The 26,532-nt window shown below is 45.9% G+C and overlaps 1 protein-coding gene across 1 annotated transcript in view; it reads right to left on the bottom strand.

The window, feature by feature from the left end:
• DOCK6 (dedicator of cytokinesis 6) overlaps positions 1 to 20,511 on the bottom strand; it is a 142,984-nt gene extending 122,473 nt beyond the window's left edge. The window contains exon 1 of the mRNA XM_044422291.1: positions 20,308 to 20,511. Coding sequence (XP_044278226.1) covers positions 20,308 to 20,351 — 44 coding nt within the window. The 5' untranslated portion in view covers positions 20,352 to 20,511. The remainder of the gene's footprint in view (positions 1 to 20,307) is intronic.
• Between the last annotated feature and the right edge of the window lie 6,021 nt (positions 20,512 to 26,532).

Here is a 26,532-nt window from a genome sequence, read left to right as displayed (position 1 = left end):
CAGTTCACGAAGAGACTAATTCAGCATACAGCACCAGCTCTTGTAAGCAGCAGATAATGGGGAAGAAGGGCTTATAACCCTGTGATACAACACTCACATTGCATGAAGCAGTTCTGGTTCAGTCCCCAATAATTCCATACACAGCTGGGAAAAATTCCTTCCTAAAATCTAGGGCAGCCACTACCAGTAGGCACAGACCTGGAGTGGGAAACCTCTTTCCACATGGAGGATGAATTCATTTTCAGAGGCAAAAGCAATGATGCTAAAATACAAAATATGCCACCATATTAACACTCTTCCCATCAGTGACTGGTTTCAGACAACATTAAGTGTCTTTATCTGGTGTGGGTGATCGGGAAAGATTAGGAATTCTGCTAGTTTACCATCCATCCTGCTACCCACCTGACAGAGGTTGTCTCTGAATTTGCGTTGCAGACCCCCATGATGTTGGTCCCGGGTGACCTCAACTTCCACGCTGAGGCTACTTTGTCCAGGATGGCTCAGAACTTTATGACAACCATGAGGCTATCTCAACATGTCATCAGCCTGACACATGTGAAGAGACACACTCTGGACCTGGTTTTCTCAACTGGGCGGGATGATGGTGATCTGGTGGTAGGGGATTTGACAACTACCCCTTTGTCACGGACAGATAACTTGCTCTTGAGGTTTGAACATTCAGCTTTCTCTTCCCTTTGCAGGAGTGGGGGACTCATTAAGTGGAGTCTAATGGATCCTGCAGATTTCTAGAAGGTTCTGAGGGGTTTTCTGGCTGGCATGGTAGGTGCTCCTGCCAAAGTCCAGGTCTCTCTGTGGAATAGAGAGACGACCCAGGCAGTTGACACAATCAACCCCAAGTGCTCTCTCCCCACCTGTAAAGCCCAACCTCTCCTTGGTATGCATCTGAGTTGAGGGGGATAAAGCAGGTGGAGAGATGGCTAGAGTTCAGGTGAAGGAAAACTCAGGCCAAATCCATCCAAACACAGCTTAGTGCTTATTCAAGGCTATTCTGTGGTGGTAAAGGTGACTAAAATACTCTTTTACTCCACCTGCATTGCATCCTCGGAGTGCTGTCCAGTGGAGCTGTTCAGAGTGGTTCAGGGCCTTCTAGACTCTGGCCCCAAAAGAAATATCACTGAACCCTCGGCAGTCCACTATGATGAATTTGTGCAACACTTTGATAGCAAAATCACTTGAATTTGCTTCAACTTGGATACCATAGTTGTCCTAGTTCCATAGCTGTTCCAGTTGTCCTAGAGGTGTCCAACACACCATCTGATCTTGTTTTATTGGATCATTGTCCATTACTGCGGCCCGATGATGTGGACAGGGTGCTTATACAAGTGTGACCCACCACTTGACCCTTGCCCATCATTGCTTATTGGGAGATCTAGGGAGGGGGTTTCCTGGGTTCAAGAATCTGTCAATGCTTCCTTGAGAGAGAGTGGTGCCAGCCCCTTTAAAGGTGGCTGTGATAACACCACTCCTAAAGCAGCCAGGCCTGGATCTGAGCAATGCAAACTATTTTAGACCAATAGCCAATATCCCCTTCTTGAGCAAGGTGACTGAACAGGTGGTGGGCCGGCTTGTCCAGGCACTTTTGGAGGAAACTGTTTATTTAGACCCATTTCAATCAGGTTTTCAACCTGGGTTCAGGATGAAGACTGCCTTGGTCACCCTGTGGGATAACCTTTGCAGGGAGAAATATAAGGGAGTTCAAGAGATCCTGGATCTCTTGGCAGCTTTTGATACCATCAACCATGGTATCCTGGAGCATCTGGCCAGGTTGGGAGTAGGGGGCACTGCTCTGCAGTGGTTCCACTGCTACTTAGCTGACCAGTTCCAGATGGTGGTGTGGGGGACTGTCACTCTGTGCCATGGTGACTGTGTCATGGAGTTCCATAGTGTTCAATTCTGTCCCCCATGCTTTTCAACATCTACATAAAACACTGGGTGAGGTCAGCTGGAGGTGTGGGCTGAGGTGCCATCAGTATGCTGGTGATACCCACCTCTACCTCACTTTTTCATCTGACCCAGATGAGGTGGTAGCTGTCCAGGACTGGTGCCTGAACTTGATAATGGGCTGGATGAGAGCCATTAAACTGAAGCTGAATCCAGACAAGACACTCCTGCACTCCAACCAGGAAATGTTCAACCTACCATGGACAGGGTTGAACTCCCCCTAAAGGACAAGGTTTGTAGCTTAGGGGTGCTCCTGGGCCCCAAGCTCTCCCTGTTTTCTCAGATGGACTCGGCCAGGAGCGTCTTCTGTCAGCTTTGGCTTATTTCTCAGCTACATTCCTACTTGAATGAACAGAGCCTTGCCACAGTGACCCATGTACTGGTAACCTCTCACCTGGACAACTCTAATGCATTCTACATGGGTAACCTTTGAAAATGGACTGGATCTACAAAACAGGGTGGTGCAGCTGCTTACGAGAACTGGCTGGTAAGGACATATTACACTGGTCCTCCATCAGCTGCACTGGTTCCCTGTTCTAGTCCAGGCCCAATTCAAAGTATTGTCTTTGACATATAAAGCCCTAAACGGCTTGGGACCAGGGAGCACCTCTCTCCATATATTCCTACCCATCCAGTAAGATCCTCTTTGGAACTCCTCCTCCAAATACCCTTCCCCCTAGTGAGATCAAGGTGGAGAGGGCTAGGAGGAGGGCATTTTCACTCAAAGAATGAGTTACAGGTAAGCAACCTGTCTTTCAGGAATCTGGTCTTGCCTTAGGCCATGTTGCTTGGCTTTTGTTGCAGCTAATTTTGCCAAGCAGGAGCATAGGGTAGTCTGGATTACTGTGGATTTGTGTGGATGGATGGTCCTGCTGAACGGTAGGCAGTTATTTTTGGTTACCTCTCAGACCATTCTCTGCCTGTGGTTCGATCATGACACAGAGTTTCCTTTCTGATCAAGAGCTGTGTGCATTGTCCTGCATGGATTCACTGATAAAGGCATTTCCGTAGCTAAAGGAAAGGGTGAGGTAGTTTCCTGGATCAACTCCCAAGAACCTAAGGCCTTCCATTCAAAGTTCTCTCCATAATTGCTGTTTATTTACAACCGTCTGCTTCCTCTACCACCTCCTCCATATGCCCTTTGATCTTGTTAGTGGATTTAGTCGTACATCTGCCTGTTTTGCTAAGCAGCCTAGCTGTTGGGAAACAAATAGCTGTTGGTTGTAGATGGGCAGAGGGGTGGGGAGGCGGCCCAGTTACTGTGGTTGATTGTTGAACAGTCACCCAAGGCATGTTGTAATGGCCTGTGAAATGGGATCTTGGTCCTTTTGCTTCCCTTTCTCACTCTACCAGCAAACACATATCCCACAATGAACCATTTGAAAGGTGCATAAGCTTTTTGGCCTATAACATAGGACAGTATGTGATGCTGGCATGGGAGTCTAGGAACACATGCTTGCACAGAGATCTTGACACAGATTGCTCTTTCCTTGCTGCCAGCAGCATAGCAAAAACTGATTTGCATGTGTCTTCCATCGAATTCGGGCTAATGCCCGCCCAAGAGCAGTACTTCGTGCATATCGAATTGTTGAATGAGGCAAAGAGATCAATGTCCGGAGTGCCCCATCATTGGAAGAGGTGGTGACAAACCTGCCAATCCAACTCCTACTCATGAGTTGTCAACATATGTCTGCTGAGGGCATCCGCTTCTTCGTTGTCGACTCCAGCAAGATGGTCCGCTAGTGGACTAATCCCCCTGGGGATACACCAGCCCCAAAAACTAAGAGCAAGATGTGCTAGTGACGCAGATTTCGTGCCGCCCTGTTTGTTGATATAGAATGGTCTGAGGCTATCTGAACTATTTGGTCCTGAAGGGTAGACTCGAAAGACCTGAGAGCTTTGAAAACCGCTAGAAGTGTCAGATAATTGATGTGCCTGTACGTTTTGTGACCTTGCCAGGTGATTTGAGTGTGAAGACTGGCACAATGTGCTCCCCATCCTGTAAGGGAGGTGTTGGTGTAGAGTCATGGTCGGTTGTGTCTGGTGAAAAGGGACCCCTGTGGAGAGGTTGTCGCTGATCATGCACCAAGTCAAAGTCCGAAAGATGAAAGGGGGCACAGCAGTAGGCGATGCAGAAGAATGCACTGTGGGTGAAAGAGGCGGTTGAACCAAGTTGCAAGGGTCGCATTTGCAGCCTGGCATTTGGTACGACTGCAACTGTGGAGGCCATATGACCGAGCAGTTTCTGGATGGAAAGCATGGGAACAACTCTACTGTTGGAAATGCAATGAATGGAAGACCAAAGCTTGTCCTTCTGAGCTTGTGGTAGAAACACTCTGGCTTGGATCGAGTCAAGGCGTGCTCTAATGAACTCAATGACCTGTGAAGGAACAACGCAGGATTTTTCAACATTAATACAAAGTCCAAGTCTATCTAAGAGATTGCAAGTGGTATCGATGGCCGAAAGTAGGCTCTCTCTAGAGGAGAAGACAATCAGCCAATTGTCCAAATAGGGGTAATATGGATGCCTTGTAGACTGAGATGGGCACAAGCAGGAACCATGCATTTCATGAAGACTCGTGGAGCAGTTGTGAGTCCAAATGGGAGAACGTTGTACTTGAAAAGGTCGGTACTGACAGTAAACCGGAGCAATCGTCTATGTGACGGATGGAATCTGATATGGAAGTGCTCATCCTTCAAGTCCAGAGATGCGAACCAATCATCTCTCCCGAGCAACGGAAGGATGTTTTGAAGGGTGGTCATCTGAAATTTCTTAGTCTTAATGAGTTTGTTCATGCCACGTAGATCCAGTATTGGGCATAGACCACTGTCCCGTTTCAGGACCGTAAAATATCTTGAGCAGAAACCGTGAAGCCCCATGGTGCGAGAAAGTTGACGAATCACTCCTTTACGAAGCAGCTGGGAGACCTCGTCTTGGAGGACCGCTGAGGGAGATGTGTAACAGATTGGTCCCAAAGGGGGCACAGTATAAAACCCGATTTTATATCCATGCTCAACAATGGAAAGTACCCGCTTATCAGATGCGATGGACTCCCAAATGGGAAGTTGGCCTTGCAGCCAGTCCCCAAAAGGGAGAGGGGAAGGTGGGTAGCTGAAGAGAAAATAGGTCCACACGTCCCATCAATGCAGCTGCAATGCAGGACCTGCAATGCAGGATGGCAACAACCTTGTTGAAAGCGTGCACCCGGTTGTTTTCGGTTCCGCTGCTGTCAAGGTTGGTATTGTTGAAGGGAAGTATATTATTGATAAGGCTGATATCTATAAGAACGAGACTGTGGCTACTTACGTCTGTTCTGATTTGCAATCTCCATTCTCCATGCAGTCACTCGAGGCTTGTAGATGTGCTCGAGTTTGTGGTTGGTGTGAGCGTTGAAAAGTCCAGACCCATCAAAAGGCATGTCTTCAATGTGTCTCTTCGTCTCATCAGGAAAGTTGCATGAGTGCAGCCACGCATGTCGGCGTAGAGCCGCCAAGAGCCCGGGAATCACAGTCCACATGATGCTGAGCCATACTCAGTTGCTGAATGGCCAGCTGCATGGACTCGCAAATGAAGATGTGGGCCAGATCTCACTGTTGTTCTGGAATGTTATAGATTGCAGTCTCTGCATTAGAAAGTACTGGTATCTGGCCATGGTAGCTTCGTAATTGGAGATCCGCAAGCCCAGGCCCATTGCAGCATAGATACGGTGCGACATCAGGTCGCGCTTACAACCCTCCTTGTCTCGAGGAGTTGAATGCTCTCTATTCTCTCAACCTTGGGACAACTCGACGACTATCGAGTTCGCTTTCAGATGTTTTAGAAGGGAGGGAATGTTCTGTTCCCTAACCTTGAACATAGACTCATAGCGCCAAAAAGCAGGGTGTGGCTGATTTGGGTATTCCCAAGTGTCCATCATGGCCTACTGGAGAGTTATGATCAAACGCAAGGAGATAGCAGAAGATTGTTCCTTGTGAACAATATCGTAGAAGTCGTTGGAGTTAGGGTCAACCCGATGTTGGACTTCTATCTCCAATGATCTGGCGAGACGAGCCATTAACTCTCCAAATGTGGAGTATGACTCCTCCAGTGAACCTGGTCCCTGGGTTGAAATGACGGCATCAGGCAAGGTGAAAGCCTGCTCTGAGTCCTCCAAATCCAAATTGTATTGGTACAGAGGACTGGAGGACGAACCAACCGAAGGAGGCCTGGAGAGCACAGCCGCCGATGTTGAAGGAGCATCTCTCCACGACGGACAAGGACAATGTTGGCGCACCGAAGGCATGGGATAATACCCATATGGTGGAGGACAGTCCCAAGGATAGGATTGGGATGGGCTGAATCCACCATATAGCATAGGAACCCAGTTTCTGGAAGGCTGGTCTGATGCACGCTGATGGTGACACATGTCAGATTGAGGCTGAGGTCTTGGAGATGCCTTGGGTGAGGATGGCATTGGTGTAGGCGAATGCACCGATGGATAGCCAGCCTGAGATTGGGGAGGAGAGTCTCGGATCTCGCCGTCCAACATGGACCCACAAACTTGGAACGGTCCAGAGTTGATGGAGCCGATAAGGAGATCCTTTGTGGAGATCCCGGCGGAGTGACTTGCATGACAGCTTGAGCAGTCAGGACAGAAGGGGTCGGAACCGAAGCGGCCGTTGGGATCGATGGAGCAGTCGAGCCTGAATCTCTTCACAGCTTCTGGGCAACCTTATGTTGCTTACAGTTCGATTTTTAGCCTTTTTAGGCTTTTTTCAGAGCCGAGGGTTCCTCAGACCCTGTATGCTTCCTCTTTTCCTTTTGTTTTTGAAAGAAAGAATGAGAGGAGTGGGTAGTCTCCTTGGAGGTGGCACCCTCGGATGGTGGGCGAGGGGAAGACACCATAGCAGGGCCTGCTGAGGAGGCCTGAGCAGCAAGCTCATCAGATGCGATCAAGGCCTGATCCCAAAGGATTTTTTGCAGCCATTCTCGTGGTTTTTTCAAGCTTGCTTAGTAAATTACTGACAGTGGCCACATTTGTCAATCTGGTGCCCTTCCCCTAAACAGAAGAGGCACAAATCATGAGGGCCCGTTGGGGTCATCTTGGCCCCACATTTGGAACACTTCTGAAACGCCACTCGCTAAGCCACTGAGGAAAAGTAGAATGGATAGCAAGCAAGAAATAGAACTATAGAAAAGTTTTTTTTTTTAATTTTAATTTTTTTTGGTGGAAGGGGGAAGGGGAAAAGGGGGAACAAACTTTCCTAAATGGGAAAGGTAAGGATTTAAACTTGGAAATGGATTTCTTAACAAGACAAGAGCAACAAGAATCAATGAACAAGAACAACAAGGTAATATGCAATAGAGTAAGAAAGAGTAACGAATGGCTCTAGGCAAAGTGACTGGAGGTCAAAAGAAGGCGGGAAAATGGTGGGTGCTCCGCCCTTTATAGTATAGTGGGGGAGGGGTGTGGCATTCCTGCCAAAATCCGTTAAAGCTTTGAATTTTTCCTGGCTACAGGCACTGCGCAGGCACAGCACCCATAATGTGTGATGCACGGAGGCCACGATGAAGAATATCAGTTACAAAACTGGGAATGAGATATGTCCAATATCGTAGCAAGAGAAAAGTTGTACAACTAAAACAACCAAAAAAAAAAAAAGCAGTAGAACACAAATCCACAGCACCTCACCAGCATTTTGTTGAGGCCTCACATAAGAAGCAGAATTTATTCTTAGAACCAAACTGCAGAGATGTCACTTTTGAAAACACAATGCCAGAAATTGATACATAAATTGATTGATACTTTGGCTCATGAACTTAATCCATTCCAGGACTTTGGTCATGACCCAAATTGGTCATGACCCAAGTTAAATGTCCCCATAAGGTTTAATGTAAATAAGGTTAATTCGTTCTGTAACTATTTTTTTTAATCAGAAAAATGTGAAGCAAAGTGACAAAGAACAACAAAGATCATGGCCATCTCCCCCTCCGCACACTGAGTACAAGTGTGGCCATCTCCCCACCCCTCCAGCACAGCCAAGATCACACCTGTCATCCCTGCATGCGCCCGTCATCGCGGCGCGCTGGGGGTGGGGAGACAGGCGCAATCACAGGCACAATGGGGGGGAGAGAGATGGCCAGAACGGGGTGAGCTGGGGGAGGGAGAGACGGGCTCAATCTCAGCCATCTCCCCCCCCCCAGCACGATCACGGCCATCTCCCCACTCATGGTGGGGAGATGGCCAAAATTGTGCTGGTTTCCCCCTTATTTCACAGCTTCCTTCCCAACCTACATTTAATTTTTTAAAACCTTTCTATCATCTCCCCTATTGCCTCAGACTTAATCTTTGCTTTCTTGTTGGAGCACAAACCAGCCTTTCAAAAGTGTGTGAAGTGCAGGATAACATGCCTTCCACTGATGGACACTTGTGTCTTTTCTGCTTGGGTGAAGAACATCATGTAGAGAAATGCCCACATTGTCAGGTGTTTACTAAACAAGCCCACAAAAATAAGGCTGGACACCTAAAAATGGAGATGTGAAAAAGGGTTCTTGTCACTCTGACGGATGTTGCCAGTGATGAGAACATAGAAACAGAGCAAATCAGAAGGGGTCTCCTAGGCCAACTAGTCTGACCCCTGGCTCCAGCTGGCTCCACTCATGACATGCCTATCATGTGCATGTCTGGCCTATCCTTGAGCACCCTCACTGATGGGGCTTCAACCATCTCCCATGGAAGCCCATTCCATACCCTAGGGTGGACGCCACCTCACTTCAGCCATCAACTCGAGCAGGACCCAACCACCTCGAGATGCTGACCACATCAATCTCAACCACAGTCTGCAACTGAGCAAAGATTGCCTTTTCCATCAGCTGGCTCACCCGCTTCCAACTTGATGGACTATGTTTTGGACTCTGACTCTCAAGAGATTCTGAAGAACTGGTCTCCACAACTCCCAACAATGTCATCTTCTTCCAAGGCCCTGGATCTCCTTAGTCAGTTTTCAGAACAAGTTCTCCGGATGCCCACGTCTTGGGTATCCAGACCCAGCAGGTTACTGAGCCAAATGAAAACCTGATCTTCCATGTGATCCAGATGGAGGGCTCTTTTCTGGTAGCAATACTGTTTATTCCAACCCTGGTCTGCACTATGAAAGACACCTGGCAACTCCCTGATCAGCCAACATCCTACTTCCTGAGTACTGGAAGGGGATGTACAGCATACGGGAAAGAGATATACCCTGCTTACTGCACCATCCATGCCCATTGTGAAGTTCACCCAAGGAAGGCCACAAAGAGAACACTCCTCAATGACCGACCAAGAGGGTTGCCCATTGGATGCGGTGGCACAACACATATATGCTGCTATGGGCCTGGGCCTCCACATCTGAAATTACAAAGCTTTGATGGGGAGGTACCAGGTCTTTCTGTACCTCTACCAGGTCTTTCAGCAGAAGGCTGAAACTCTGGCTGCTTACCAGACTCTTCATTGCCAAAGCTTTTCAGCTCTCAAAACAACAAATTTCAATGGCTCACCATCACACTGATTGTGATATGAGGGCCCTCATTGGTGCGGTGGCCATATGCAGACATGCATGGCTTTGGGTGGCTAACCTACCCTAAGAGACCTGTTCCAGGACTGAGAGCATGCCATTCGATGGAGAAGGCTTCTTCCTTGCCAGAACGGATGAATGGTTGGACACCATCCATAAGGCCAGGGTGACGGCCCAATGCATGGGCATTGTCTCTTTCCATTCTAGAGCACAAAGGTGCCCATGGGCCCCACTGACTCAATGCCCAACCTACTAGACCAGGCAGCCAAGCTCTTTCCCTTGGTACCAACAATATGGACAATACCCTCCAAACCAACAACAAAGTCAGGATGCTACCCATTTTCAACAACCTAAATGAAGGCTAGACGCCAAAAAAAGCAACGTTGATGGGTAGTGCAAACCTGTTCCACTCTCTCTCATTCTCATTTGGTGACTGCCTAAATTACCATCTTCCCATTTGGAAAACCATCATATTAGATCAGTGGGGACTTGCCATAGTACAACATGGATACAAAATTGAATTTGAGACATTGTCATCTCTCGGAATGGTCCAGATAACTCCTCCCTCTCCAATCCTAACTGAAGAAGTCAACAGCTTACTACCAAAAGGTGTAATCTGACAGGTCAACTGATCTGAAGTAAAGCATGGATTATATTCGAGGTACTTTACTGTTCTAAAAAATAGATGGTGGCCAGCATCTAATTTTGGACCTGTGCAGAGGATACCACTTCATTCTGATAAAACAATTCCAAATGGCCTCCCTACAAGGCATTCCGCTGCTATTATGAAAAGGGCATTGGTTCGCATCCATAGATAAGAAGGGTGAATATTTCCACATAAGCATCCATCTGGACTACACCCAATGATTCCAAATTGGTACCAAACCGTACGAATTCAAGGTGATACCACTTGGGCTATGCACGGCACCAAGAATTTCTACTAAATGTATGGCTGTTTGTGCACCTACCTGAGACTTCAAGACGACTGGTTGCTAGCAGCTGTTTCCATAAATGACCTCCTACTTTCTATTGCTAAGACATGTAATCTTCTTCAACAACTAGGACTGTATGTTAATGATGAAAGATCCATGCTTACTCCCTAACAGTCCATCACATACATTGGAGCCTACCTGGACACTGTGCAAGCTCAAATCTTTCTTTCACCAGACCAGATAGAAAAACTGACAACGTCGGCTCTTTGTCTTTGCATCAAACCAAGGTCCACCATCTGGAAGGTTCGACAGCTCATAGGGCATACAGCGTCAACCAGTGGTAATCTTTGTGCATGAGACTACCCCAGTTGTGTTTTACAAGGGTGTCCTGCCCCAGTCGTGACTCTCCCCAGAAAGCTCTTAGATTGCCTCTTTCTGTAAGAGTGAGCCCTTCCTGGTGGACTTAGAAATCAAACCTGACTCAAGGACTGCCTATCATGCTACTGGAACCAACAGCAACGGTTGGGATGCCTATTGCAGATGGCACCAGAGCCAACGCATATGGGCTGTCTCCAAATGGAAAACACACATCAATCAACTAAAACTCCTTGCAGTCCACAAGGCACTGATTTCCCTACAGAACATACTGGTCAGGAGACATATTCAGGTGGTGTCAGACAATATGACAGTTGTATTTTACATCAACAAACACAGTGGCACGAAATTGAGCTCCCTAACCCATCTGAATATGGGACTGGTGCATCCACCAGAAGATGTCCCTCATAGCTGTCCATGTGGTGGGCATAAGGAACACAGGTGCAGGCACTCAGCCGGACCTAGTCCCAGCACTAGGTGCTCCTATTCCTAAGTGGACCAAGTTCAAGAATTACATGAAGGAACACCCCTTCGATCCAACTTCAGCACCAATACAGAAAGTATTGGGGTTCTTTCACTCCCTACATCTAAGAGGTCTAAAACCTACCTCCATCAAAGTCTACCTTTCTGCAATCTCTGCCTTTGGGGGTCCAATCAAAGGCTCCTTCACTTTTTCCCACCCCCTTTCAGAAAGATTCATGAAAGGTCTCCACAACCTAAACCCTCCCATCCAAACAGTAGTCCCCAGTTGGAGTCTATCCATTGTACTACAAGTGTTGAAAAAACATCCATTTGAACCACTTGCAACCATCAATTTCTGCCTCCTTTTGTGGAAACTTTCCTTCCTGGTAGCCATCACCTTCACCTGAAGAAAAAGTGGACAGTGTGCACATTGGATAGACCCTCCTTACCTCACATTCCACAAGAAGAAAGTGATCCTTCTACTTTCTGCCAAAGGTCTCCTCCACCTTTCATTTAAATCAAGAAATAGTACTCCCAACTTTCTTCCTGACTCCATCCATGTCCATTATATAAAGGGCATGATAAACATTCAACATGCGAAGAATATTAGTATTCTACAAGTCCTGCACCAAATCAATTCAACATACCAAAAGACTATTTCTTAAATACACTGACTGTTCCAAAGGTGAGCCAAAAAAGAACTCAACTGATAACCCTGAGTCCAGGAGCAACCCCAAGCTATGAATAGATTCACTAAAGGAATAGGACTTAAGTTAGCTAAATAAATGATCAACCCATGTAGATCTATAGATGTAAAATATTTTTATAAGACAGGAAAGAAATCATAAGATGGTTCAACTTGTTGAGGTCTTAAGAGTCCATATTGGAATATAGTTCAAAGTTTTTTCTCTTAGGAATAACATGTGACAGCACATTGATTATTCAAGTTAGTATCTCTGACAACTCATACAGAACCACCCCCACAGGTGTAAACCGTGTTCCAGTAAACTCATGTGGCATATAAAGGTTCTAGTGCTCTCAGATTCAGATATGGCAACAGTCATTTGTACTTTCAGGATTTATTCCTAGACTACTGTAGCAGGATGATGCGTCAGCAGTTTCCCAGAACATTGGATTCCCTGGGCTTGGCTCTGCAGGTCCAAGTTTGCTTTGTAGTGGCCCTGAGTCCAAATTTCTGGCAAGTGGCCCAGCATTTGAGGGGTGCTTGCCAGAAATTGAGTATCACACACTGTGTAAGCAGCGCCCCTCTTCCATGCCTGCCAGTGGTGGCAGCAGCAGCTGGGAAAGAACAGTGGTCAATGGGAATGGCGCCTGGTATGCCCACTCACAGCCTCCCTCTTCCACTTCCTGCAGCCACTCCTGACAAGGAAGGTTGCAAGTTGTGCAACTCAGGATCCAGGACAATTTACAGTCTTCCTCTTGACTCAGTTCACTTTGCAGAACCAGGCTAAGTATGAGAGGATATCCACAGAAGCTGGAGAGTCAGATTTTGACAAGGTTCATCTCAACTCTAGACACGATCTATAAAGCTCTAAACAGCCTGCAGGTCATTTCCTTTCCTTCCTCTTGTGCCCAGCTTAGCACAACTTAGTGAGCCCTGAAATAATGCTAGTTGTGTAGCGAGTTTGATCAACAAAGACAGAGAGAAATTATGTCCCAAAATTAAGCAATTCCGTTCCCTAGCATTAGCTGTAGTAAAGCCAGACTGGAACCAGAGGCTTGGAGTACTGCTTACAGTTCACAGAAGATACCTTTTCATTTATCCATCCTCTTGACATCTTTCCTTACAATGCTAAAGGACTACCCAGAGCCAGAGAATATTATTAGTACATATTGGGAGGTTGGAAGGAAGGGGGAAGTAGAACATGTTTTTTGCTCCTAATGCTCACTGCATCCTAGAAGTTCTTATAACTCCAAGTGGGACAACTCCTCCCATTTCTTTCCTTTTCAAGATCTTTCACATTTATGTGCCTTTACACACAGACTTAGTTGCTAAACTCCCACAATCTGCCCAGCTTCCAAGTTTCTTTAAACAATTTTTCTACCCTCTGGAGAAAGGAGAGCTCCCCAAAGAAAACAATAAAGAGGCTTGTATGAAAGAAGATAGTCCCTAAAGACAGAAAATACATTGTGGTTCATTGGCCAACTGTTGGTAGACCACCTAGAAGCTGTTGATTGCTGAAATTCTAGCAAAGAAAAAAAGTAGTGCTGGACCTGATCAATTAAGATATTTAATATGTTCTTAAACAAGCATGAAATAGTCAAGTTCACAAGACCAGCTAATTAACTGTTAAGAGATCCTGAGTATATATTCTTCCTGAAACATTAAACACATCAATGAACCATGGCAGCCCAGTTTTACAAAAGAACAGATGACACAAGATGGAAGTAATTATACCCTTGTCCTAGAATTCAATGCCAGTCATGTCTGACCCTGTATTTCCCTTAGACCATTGCTGTAATCATAACTATTCCATGGATATCAACACCAAGAATGTAATACCTATCCAGATACACTGACAGAATGGGAACTAGACTGGAATCCATCAGATATGTTAAGGGTGCTCCTGAGCTGGATGGAACATATCCTAAAGGTTGTTGAAAAAGCATTGTGACTGGTGAGGTACAAAGCCTTCAGCAGGGATTAAAGATATACATTCTACCACCCAAGGCAATGGATGAGCAAATGTTTCTGTAGTTCACATGTACAGGTCCATCAATGGTTTGATGAGAAAAGTAGAAGCCAAGAGCAGCCAGAGAAACAGAGAAGGTATCCTGAATTGTTCACCCTCAACTTCTGCCAGCACTGAAGTTATCCTGAGGCTCCACACTGATGCTTCACAAATAGGCAACCAAATGCTTTTTAGTTCTTTCTTACCAATAGTGCCTGGGGGAAGAAAGGAAGTGGGGGAGAAAGATTCTGATTTAAAAACCAGAGCCTGCAGAGTTCAGCCATCAAGAACTGCTGCTTAAGTCTAAATGTACTGCAAAAGGAAGAGGTCAAGGCAAGAGCTATTCAAGCAACAATAACCATTAGGCTTCATGCCAAAAGCATTAGGCTGAACTTTCCAGTGAGCGGTCAAAAGGAAGCAAAAGCAGGAAACAAATGGGAGGAAAATAGACCCAAGGAAATCACAGCACAACTGCCAAAGTTTCCTCCTGGCAAGAGTGGATGAGGACACTCTTTTGTTCTTTCCCATAAAATAATTCATACACCAGGGGATTGAAGGGACTGAGATTTAGGCACGCACTGCTAGCTGTTCACTAAGGATCTGGCTCCCACAACTTGTCTACAGTCTGGTTTATAATGTGAGAGCTTCCCAGCAAGTCACAGGTTCAGCCAGAGACACACCCTAATAAAAGATTAGCCTTGTTTACCTGAGAAGCAAAGCCCTCTCTTTCTCTCTCCTTCCTCATCAGTCCTCAAAGCTGAAAATTCATGAAAAATGAAAATGCACGTGGAGTGTTTGTAGCCAAGCTTCTAGCTTTCTAGCACTAATTTCATCTGGCAGTCAGGAACTGCTTCACTTTTCTCACAATCCCCTGGGAAGTACCTCTTTCCCACAAATAACTGGGATATTATTAGCCCCACTCACATATTTGCTTCCCATAGATCTATGAATGAATAACATTTCAATGTTCTCCAAAAAAAGCACTGAATAACTACAGACTGCTCTGATAGTAACTTTTCAAATATAGCAAGACCCAAGATTATCAAGATAGCCCTATGTTTGCCACCAATAGTTCCATCTGTGGTCCCAACAGAGTGTGGAAGGTTTTGCCTCCACCCCTTTTTCCTGCTTCTTAAAAATAAACAAACAAAAAACTAGGCATTGGACACTCCAAGGGTTTAAAACATCCAGAGGGGTCACTGAGCTTATTTCGCATAGCTAAACTGAATTACACTTTCTGCATTCCAGTTCTCATCTGGCCTCATTTTCCCACGAACAAGAGTCTATATAATCCTGTCAAATCAACACAACACTCATTTACTTATTTATTTAAAACATTTCTATCCTGTTCTTTGCAAAAACGTCTCAAGACAGCTTACAAAAGTTAAAATAACAATATAATAACACCATAACAATAGGTAAAATTCAATAAAACACAACATAAAACAACACTTTCAAAACTAAAGAAAAAGAGAGAAGAAAAAGAAGGAAAAGAAAGAAAATGTGACTGTAAGCCTGAATCTATTCCATTTATACTAGTCTAGCTTATGCTTTGTTGGGATTTAATGTGCTACATTACTGTTTTTCCAGGCACACACATACACAAGGAAATGTTGTGCTATCACATAATTGCTTTTACTTCTTTATGACTTTATAGTACACCCATGAGGCTTGGTTTAGAACATTATAGCCATTTTTAACCTGAATAGACATACTGACTGTATGTTCCAAACCCAGACAAAATGGAGATCAAATCTGGGAATACAGGGGAAGAAATCTTTAGTTAAAAGTTGTTAGGGTTAAATGAGCAGAAGCACTCCCCTCCACCAAAGCCTCTCCCTGTTTTACCTGTATACTGAAAACATATTTCCTGCCTTCATACAAAGAAATCTACTGGTCCAGTAAAAGAGTGGTTTCCAACTTAGATATCCCAAGTTGTGCCAACCTGTGTCTAATCATTGTTTTATCTAGCCCAGGGCACAGCATTCCAGGTTTTCAGACACAAGTCTTTCCCAGCCCTACCTGGAGATAAGAAGATTGACTTTCCATGTGCAAAGTATCTGCATGAACTATGGTTCCTCACCTTTCAATAGCTAAAACACATTTTTCCTTAATTATAAAGGGGGCACAAATCAGAGGAGCGCAACTTTCTGTCATTGTGTATGTGCTTTCAGACTAGAAGAACACAAACCAGAACAATGAACCATACAGAAATGTGGCAATCAGACTCTGGGCTCACAGGTCTTTTTATTCCTTGATCCCTGGATCACTAGGATAAGTGTTAAAACATATGGACAGACTTATAAACAAAAAAGAAAGGACAGAATGGTAGGAAAGGCTCTGTACATAACTAGGCTCTGTACATAACTAGTACATAACTACATAACTAGCCGCAATTTATTTGTAAGCCGCCCTGAGGCTTAGGCGAATGGGGCAGCATATAAGTCTGCTAAATAAATAAATAATACATTTGGAACAAAATATAGTGGAGGAGGAAAGTGATTCCACACCTCCCTCAAATGAGAAGCAGAGAGCTGGTAGGTTCATTTAGGCTGCAATCCTATACAGCATTATCTAAGAATCAGTATCACTGAACTCACTGAGTCATTTTTCTTATTATATATGCAAAGGACTATAATGTTACTGAATTTATGGCAAAAATGAAATGTAGTACAGGGACATCCCAGTTTACAGTGCAAACTTTTAACTACATTGATGTTAATCTATTTACTAAGTATGTTAACAAAAATTATGACTGTAAAAGTAACATGGATATGCTCTACTGAATAGCTTCACCATCCAAAGAATATCCTACCTATCCCTAGCATCTCTCAAACATGTATTATGCAGACCCTCATATTCAGATTTACATTGCTCCCACAAATCAAGGTTATCAAAATATAGCTCAGAATTCTGAAAGCCCATACCATTACAAACAGAAAAATTCTCAAACATCTGTGGATTTTTAATTTGATCAAATGCTAGTTAGCAAACAATCCTATGGGCTCCTCACATCCTCTGCCTGCCATAGCCAGCATTGACCAAACTGCTCCTGTTGCCCCCCCCCCCCGCCACGCTCCATCCCGCTCCCCAGATCACAACTGGGCCCTGGAGCAGGGAAAAGGGACATGCTGGGGGGAGGGCGGGAAGGAGGCTGGGGCCTCTTGGTTACATGAATTCCCCAGCCACATTTCCTTTCCCTCAAGAGCTCTAAATCCAGACAGCCATTTGTCCAGATAAAATGCAAGGGGTGAGGTGAAGCAGCAGAGATTGCTATTGCTGTGCATCAGGTGTTCACAAGGCCTTGAGTATGGAGGCATACAAGCACCTGCCACAATAGAACCGCCACACTTACTGTTCTTACACAAAAAAGCTAGTAATTTTTAAATGTGGGTTCTTCTTTTCCTTTCTCTTCTTCCTCTCTTTCTCTTTGCCTAAACTAGGATGTTTCAATGGTTGTAGCTCCCCATTTGCAAACAACAGAACATCTTCAATGTGTACAGTGGTAGCTTGGCTCATGAACTTAATCTGTTTCAGGACTCTGGTCTCGATCCGAATTGGTCGCAAGCCAAGTCAATTTTCCCCATAAGGTTCAATGCAAATAAGGTTAATCTGTTCAGTAAATATATTTTTATCACAAAAATTTGAAACAAAGTAACAAAGAACAACAAAGTACAGTTCAGTAGAGAACACTAACCTAGGTGGGGAGGGGAGTTATTGTTTGGAGGAAGAGTCCAAATGATAATCGTGTGATAGTAATCATGCTCGGGGGGGCTGGGGGAGATGGCTGTGATCGCGCTTGTGCAGGGAAGACAGGCACGATGGCAACTGTGCTCGTGCAGGAAGACGGGCACAATCGTGTTCAGGTGGGAAGATAGGCACGATCGCGCTTGTGCAGGGAAGACAGGCGTGAACGTGCTCAGGCGGGGGGAAGATGGGCACAATGGTGATTTGTGTCCGTGTGGAAATACGGCCGCGATCGTGGTCATCACCCAATGCAAAGTTCACAAACCGAGGTAAATTTTTCTGAAATTTCCGTTTGCGACCCAATTTGGCCGTGAACTGAGGTGTTCATGAGCTGAGGTACCACTGTACTTAGATGAGGCAAGTGTGGAGGTGCAATTCCCTTGAGATAAAGAATGCTACCTTGAAAGTAAAAACTAAGATTATACACTATTATCAACTGGAAGGAGCAGGGAAACAGACACTGGGAATGTATAATCTGATCTTGGATGTCACCAACCACCTCCTTGAAAAGTCTGCTCCAGTTTTGAAAACTCTACTAAATCAAAATGGGCTTTTTTTCTTTTTTTATCTCACAAAAAAGATAAAGCATAGACCAAGTCCACTTTCTATTATATCACTTCTGGGATAGGTTCACACAAAATAGCAGGCAGCATTGCATGGTTTTTATGCTGCACAAATTTTCAGTGAAACTTATCAGTCAGATCATCATGTGGTTACCCAAGCAGTGCAATTTCCTCTCACGCTGCTCCCTCCTTCTGGCCTCACCAGGCACCTCGGTGAGTAAATGCCCTATCTTCTCACTATTCTCACCCAAGGACTACAGTAGCCTCCTCCTAATTGGTCCACTGTGACCATGAGACAAGTTTCTCCCTTCCTCCTCCTGAGTGTTCCATCATGTTGGTGGGCCTCCCCAGCTGCTCCAGCTCCCACAGAGACTTTTCTCAAATGAAAGTAAACAGTCTTGCCATCATTCCCTTCTCTTTCCATGTATTTTCATGCTGTCTCCCTGTTTCCTAATGCAAACAAGATGGTCACATTGTTCAGCCCATGGGAATAAATTTGTTGCTGGGGGTCTGAGGGCAATGCAGATCAAAGGGTAAAAGTGGCCACTCATGCCAGGGGACTCTATTATGTTTCCATACCAACAATGCTAAAATTATTATCCTGGGTCTGGATGACTGGAAAAATCACGTGCAGTGTTGTGGGGAAACCTCAGAAGAGAGCACTGATTCTCTCCTTGGTTTCGGAAAACTAATCCTACCACACAGCAATTTTGGAACCTGGTCCAGACCACACAGCAGACCCACAATGGTAAGATTTCACCATGGCTTTCTGTGGCATTCAAACTCACTCCTGGTGTAAAAACAAGAAGGAAATGGAAAAGAGATAAAGAGCCAGTCAAACCAAGGGGTGGAGCAAACAGAGGTGCTTTCAGACAAAAAGCCCCTACCAATCAGAACACATTGCGCAGCAGTTTCATCGTTTTAAAACAGATTTTCTTCAGCAGTAATAAAAAAGACATAACATACTGTATGAAAACATGGGAGGGAGAAAACCTTTTTGGAACCACCCCCCTAAAATTCTGTAAATGAATAAGAATGGTGGACAAGAAAAGCCTTTTCTGGAAGTTTCCCATACAGCTTTCCTCACTTACCCTCACCTACATCTTCCTCTGCGCCCTTGTATGCAAACTCCTCTCCTTGCCTTTTTTGTTGTAAGTGTGATGAATATTGGAGCAATATATTAATAATAAAAACAACAGAGATCCCAAAAGGGCAAGTTTGGATGTGCCCACAGGTCTACACATCCTTTTATTGCAGATTAATAAACATGGAATAACCATTAGCCTTTGGACACTTGCTCTTGATCTGCAACAGGGATTAGGATAACCATTCTGTAAGAATAAAGACATAAGTGATTCTGTGATGAGTAAATAGCTCGCTGCTCTTATTCCTCGTTCCCTTCAATTTTACTCATTCAAGGAAGGGAGCTGGGCGCATCTGAGAAACACCCAATGCCCAGGAGCATTTATTTACGCAGCCTATACGGCAGCACGCATAAGAGAGAAAAAACTGGGGAAGAGTAGTAGAGTACTTTATGTGGGGCGCAGCTGATCATTCGGTAATCGTCGACAAGTAATCATCGCCTCTAGGTGTCCACGAAAGATCGAAAAACTAGTTTCCTTTCTCCTTCCCATCCTACCAGCTCGACCCCATTTCCTCCCTGGACGCCAGTAAACCATAAACGACTTAACAAAATCATGCGTGGACAAGGATCAGTTTGGTAGTCTAGTAACTTGGGGCGGGGGCGGTATTTACAAGGCTTAGCTGGGCCCGGGAGAGTGCGCGCCTTTCCCTGGGGGTGGGGCGGAACATGTAGCCAGAAGGAAGGTATACGGGCAATCTTTGGAGCGTCCCCGGCTAAACTTAAGAGAGGCAGAATAGAGAAGGACTGCAGCGGGGCGGTATTCCTTAAGCGGGAAGAGAGACGGGGGCTTTGGGGACACAGAAGCCATCCCCCAGCCCCAGTCGAGTCCAGAGGTAGAAAAACGCGATCTTCCCGGGAGGGCTGTACACGCGTCCATACATCTATCGGTCCCTCACCGGTTAATGCGGTGCGCGAAGGCCCTTCGCTCCGGAGCCGCCATACTTTCTGGTCCTTTCTGGTAGGGCCGCGCCCGGCGCTCCTTCGACTCCGTTGATCTTCCAAGCGTGGGCACGGCGCTCCCCGCTGCCGTCGGCGTTTTCGGCAGCCCCGACCGCCCCAAGTAGCGAGCTGCTGAGAGAAGCCACCCGAACCACCGGTGGGCACCGAGCAGGAGGCGGAGCCGAGGCGACGTCGACGAGACCTGGCGGCTGGGACCGAGGCGACCCCTGCCGGCTGCAGGGAGGCAACCGCGCACGCTCGGGCGCAGTCAGACTCAGCCGCACGCCGTGCACCCACCCGCAACCCCGACAAAGGCGCGCGCGCGCGCGCGCGCACATGCGTCCCCCGCTCTGTGTTTTACCCCAGCGTTCCTGGCGGAGGAGTCCACTTTCAGAGTCAGAAGTCCCCGAAGGATCTGAACGAGGGAGAAAACTATGAAGGAGCATAGAAGGACTCCGGGGCTTTAGCCGCAGAGCAGCCTGCACTGACTTTCCGTCAGCGGCGCAGCCGGGGCTGGAGCTTGGGGACAAGCCCACCGAAAGGACCACCCAGAGAGCAGCAGGCTGATGGACAGTAACAGAGTCATGTCGATAGCCCTTGGGCCAGCATGAGCAGAGTGCTCTTCCGTTGTATGCAACTGCAGATGCTCATTTTATTATTTTTACTAAAATACATTTCACTCCGGTAGTCAAGGTGGTAGTAGGATTTAAGTTATTGTAAAATTAGAACCGTGCAGATTTTTTTTTTTTAAACCAAGGTTAGCGAAGCGAATTTTCTTTGGTTTTCCTTAACGTACCAGTAATTTGGTAGCAGTTGTGACTCATGGAATGGGGCAAAGTGACAAGAGTAATGTTAGCTGTGTACTTGGCAACATACAGCTGCCTATTCCACCCCCTGCCCCCATAAACCCCTACAGTGTTGCCTACTACTGAAGCTAAAGCCAAGAAAGCATGTGTCAAGTAACAACGGAGAACTAGTGTGCCTCTGAATATGTTTATTAGTTAAAGCTTTTCTATCTGGTCCAATAGGAGGCTCAGGATGGTCTTACAATAAAATAAACCACAGCATCACATCTTCTATTAAATCCCAATTAAAATAAACACAAACATTGTTAACAAAAACATTAAGCTTAATAAGTTTATTTATGTATTATCTTTATATCCTGCCCATTCTTCTTTCAAGAAACTCAAGCTGGTGTACCTAATCCTCCTCTAAAGTCTTAACCCTGTGGGGTAGGTTGGGCTGAGAGTCTGTGGCTGACCCAAATTCACCCAGTGAAGCTCCATGGCATACATCACACCAGTGCATCACACCGGCTCTCAGAGCATGCTGTCTTCACTGCTGCCTCTACTTGCCACACACAAAGATAGACATCCACCCAATAGTAGGCAAAGGGGCTTCTGGCCCAGACAGAAGTGGATGCAAAAACCAGTTGAGAGAGGCATTAGAGCACCCACAGAGGCCTCCACTCATGCACACAAAGCACTCCATTTCCTCCTTCAAAAATCATTTTTAGTAAAAAAAAACTTAGAAAATGTGAAAGTGCCAGGTTCTTCTTCCTCTTCCACATTTGCCTCTGGTCTGCTGTTCAGGAGGAAAGAATTCTTTTATGACCCTACTCAATCTTCTATCCACATAGAACTTTCCTTTTTGCTCTCTTCTTTCTCTCTGTTCCCAGCCCCTAGCTTTGCTATTGCTCTCCTCTAATCCCTTTCCTCATTATTTCTCTCCCTTCCTCATCCCTGGCCTTATTCCTCCCTTCTCTAGCCCCATGGCTTGCTCTTTCTCTCCCACTCATGCTTGTATTGTTCTGTTTTCCTTATATTCAAGGGTTTTTGCCTAAGTATTTTTTCAGCTGTATGAGAATCTTATGCAACCCCCATCTCCAGTGCATGAGCAGCCCCTCCAAATTTTTCTAACAAAAAGTAAATGAAAGCATGAAAGAGGGAAGAGTAAATTAGAAAAAGACCACCTGGGATTTTCAGGTGATATACCACTTATACCAATTAAGCCAGTTATGCAGGCAGAAAGCCAACAGGGTGGCAGGGGCTATCCAGTTGTATTGCACCAAGTGCCACACATATGATGATCTGCCAGCTGGACAGAAGTCACGGTTTTGTGCTCAGTGCAATGAGCTCCTGGCTCTCAGGGAACACTTTTGTTGTCTTGAAGGCAAGGTTGCTGACTTGGAGAAGCGCTGAGAGGTAGGCAGGCTGGATGACAAGACCCCCAGTGACCAACTAACAGGGTCCCAACTCCTGGGTGACAGCTCTTCTGTAGTCATGGAGAAAAGGGGTCTTGGGGAAGGAGGGCATTATTCTGAGGAAGAAGGAAGGCGACTCACTCCTTCCACAGAGCATATACCTCTGGGGGATGGGGGCCTCTGGTAGTGGGAGATTTAATCATTAGACTCACAGAAGGCAGGGTTTGTGGTGGATGTGTGGACTACATGGTGAATTGCCTGCCTGAGGTATTGCCCGCCATCTAGAGAGCACTGTAGATAGTGCAGGGCTAGAATAAGTGGTCATGGTCCATGTTGGTACCAGTGACATGGGAAAACATAATAGTGCAGTCCTGGAAGCCAAAATTAGGTTGCTAGGCTGAAATACGGGACATGCAAGGTGGCTTTCTTAGAAATGCTACCAGATCCAACTAGACAGGCACAGCTGAGGAGTCTCAATGTGTTATACCTCATAATACCTATTCAACAAGATCATCTGCATACAATAGCTACCCACTAATGCCTCACTTATGCGAGAGCTTGGCACGTTTCCTATGTATATCCAGCACATAAATGCACTGACTTTTTCACTACAGTAGTCAGTTAAGCAGGCCAACCCTGCTATGGGATAGAGCGTGGCAGTTGTGGGAACAGTTGTGGGGTGAAAAGTGCCTGCACTCCTGGTTGTTCTCCTGAGTCCCTTCCTCACACCTCCTAACTTTTCACTTCTCTTGGAGGACAGAACTGTGCCTGTTATGTGGCTTGTCCTATGCCCCCAGGTGTGGTAGAAGAAGCTGCCCTGGGGCCTATGTGGGAGGCATGTTCAACTGCCAGCTGACTGGCATCTATTTGTGGAATGGGGGCAGACAGAAATGTCCTGTCCTTCACCTCAGGCAGCAAAATGGCCTGGACCATCCCAGGGCTCAAGCTACTCAAAAGCTACTGCAAATGGATCCCTTCTTTCCCTTTATAATATTCTCCCAACCCTGGTCCTTGGCAAAGGTGTGCAAATGAGCCTATTTGCAAGCTCACAAGGTTTGACTTGTATATCACTTACCACAGTAGGAGGTAGAGCAGGACAGAGTGAGAACATGCCATGGCAAGCCAGATCACCTGTGGGGCATTCCATGGGTTGTTTTGCGAACACTCAGCCCACCATGGCTTCTTTGCTGGGTGGCTTAATGTGTTATGTGATGAGGAGCCAAGCCAATGTCAGCGGGGATCAGGCAAGGGAAGGGTCCACAGCACCAATTGATTTGGCATTTCTGGGCACTTGCAAGCAACCAGCTTGTAGTGCTATAAATCAAAAGATGTTGTGAGCTATTCTGCCTTTTCCTCCTGAAGCAGAAACTTTGTAGAAAGAAAAAAATACAAAAGCAATGGGAAAAACATGGGAGGTTTCTGAATGGGTGACTATTTCTGAACCTTCCTGTAAACTTCTGTAAATGAAGTGGGCTGACTGCTCAGTAAGCACATCTTCTGGCTACACCCTCAGTAAACAACAGCAGCTCCGTGATGCTCCTACTTTTTTGCTTTCTAATCTTCCTTAGAAAGGAAATATTTCTTTCAATGCCCTGCAAGTGCATGGGATTCAGTCTTGAACTTCCCCCACAGCTTTGGTGGGCTGGTAGCATTTTCTTCCCTAACAGCAGCATCTTTTAGACTGCTATAGCCAAAGCCTAGAACAGAGATGCACAGTGGTTGAACTGGCATGGATCTTCCCAGAAGGTGTGTAGCAGCTCCTCACTTCAAAGCTATGTGTGTGGGGAGGGGGCAAGGTGCCTCATGTGTATCACATTGTCTGGAGATGCAATCTGAATAGTAATGATCTAAACATCCATCTTTTGCTAAAAGTTATAGGTGCCCACCAGCTCCCATGTGGGCATCTAAGCCACAGAGGTAAAATTTCAGGACAATAATTGCTTTGTAGCTCTTCTGGTTCTGTCAATAAGGGGTTAAAGAACTGTCTCATCTCCAGGGGCCTCTGTGCATTCTCCTCCCTCTTTCAAGGAGTTGAGGAACAAGGAGGGGAGAGAGAGAAAAATCACAGACCTGCCAGGTGCAGGGCAGTGAGATAAAGTACAGCTCTAGGCAGCAGTTATGGGTGCTTGTTAAATCGCTGACCACACCTGGAAACCAGAAGCATAGAAGGTGCTGGGGCTATACAGAAACATTTCACAGTGGAAATCCTGCAAAAAGTAAGTCAGAGCCTTTTGCGTAGAAGTGCTGTGTTCCTTGAATGCATTGAACAGACTGCAAGGTTTTGCATTCTATGGAAAGGTGTGCCAGCCCGCATCAAGGGTGACTAGGCATGGAGAAAGGCAGTGAGGCATCCATCACAGAAGCAGAGAAAGAGAGCATGCAGCAGGTGCAGCTTACCATGCAGGGGTGAAGAAAGCCATGCCAGCTTTTACACAACAATTCAATCTGCAGTACACACACCACCCAGTTATGCATCTCATCACTTTAGCTCAGTCTCTAGTTGGCATGGAGGGTTGTCACACTGGAACTCATTTCCTTCCTCTAACTAGGAATGGACCAAGTAGTAATAAAATCATGGCTGCCCCCTCTCTACCTTTCAGCAGATGAAGACTGTACCAGTGAACTGATGCGTGCTATGCCTGTGTGCCTTGACCAGGGATGGGCCAACACATGATGTTCAAGTTCACTGAGGTTCGTCAAGTGCTTCCCTGGAGCTGCTTTCACTTGGCTTGCATTCCTGAATGAAAGTACCTCTCCCCCGCCCCGCAACCACAATTAGGAAAAATGCACATTTGCATGGAAATACAAATTTGGAGAGGATTTGTGCATCGGTCCATTTGCACATATGCATACCTTCAAACACAAGTTCAGGAAATTTCAAATATTTCCCAAGAACTACAGTCCTGTGCATGTTTGAATTCAGGGTTGCACCCAGGATTTGCAATCAGGAACAAAATTACTGTGTACTCCTAACCTTGATATACACTGCTGCCACTTGGGTTGGACCTCAGGGCCAAAATCCAGAGCCCACAACTCAGATGTGGTAGGGGAGCATATGAACACCCAGAGAACAGCAGGTGATAGGGCAGTAGCAAACAGGCCAGGTAGCAGCACCTGTGCAGCTCACCAGGGCTGAGACTGCACATGGTAGCATCCTTTCTACTTCTCTCAAACAACGTTTTATAGTCAGGTAGCCATGTGCAATAATTACAGATTCTCATTTTATTATTTTTACTTTGAAAATGTATTGTCTTTTCCTACAACAAAATGGTGCTTATTTACAAGGGGTGGTGCAACCAGAGTCTAGACCGGTGCAGGATTTTTCAGAGATGAAAAAGCACTCCAACCTCACTGCTGGGCTCCTGGGCTTGGAGCAGCACTTCCCCCTCTTGTAGATGGCACAGAAAGAAGCCTGCCAGCTTCAGAGATGAGGTCACAAAGGCGGACTTTGGAGACAGGGTTGAGTGGGAGTTCTGGGGACAGGGAGGAGAGGAGAGAGGTGTCTCTCAGTTACTAACTCCCCTGGCCTTGGTTCTGAGGCATAACGTTTAAGCTGCTGGAAACGGGCATCTAAGCATTTGCAGGATGGGGGAGGAGCATGGCAGTGACCCTTTATTATTAATGTATTTACTTTTGCATTTATATGCCACCCCCTAGTCGCAGTTTGGGAGGGAGTGGGGAGACATCCAGATTGGATTGTGCCCTCCATATTTTTGCATCAGGTAGCAGAAGCACATTTTGAGAGATAATGTCCCCTTGAATAGTGATAGGTTTCCTCTCAGCAGGTCCAGTTTCTTTGTGCTGATTTGCCAAACCATACAAACTGGGTATAATTTATATTAGGTTCATAAGGACTGCATCCTGGAATGTTTTTGCAATTTGAATGGAAGACAGGCTATACTATATAATCACAAGTGTTTCTGGACATCAACAAAATTACTGCAGAGTAACCACAGCTAGCTGCTAAATATCTGTGATG

Source organism: Varanus komodoensis, unplaced genomic scaffold, assembly GCF_004798865.1.
Source record: "Varanus komodoensis strain SLA01 unplaced genomic scaffold, ASM479886v1 scaffold124, whole genome shotgun sequence".
In the NCBI taxonomy this organism is placed as follows: Eukaryota; Metazoa; Chordata; class Lepidosauria; order Squamata; family Varanidae; genus Varanus; species Varanus komodoensis.
Note: the sequence above shows the minus strand (reverse complement) of the source record. Positions and strands in the feature narration are given on the sequence as shown.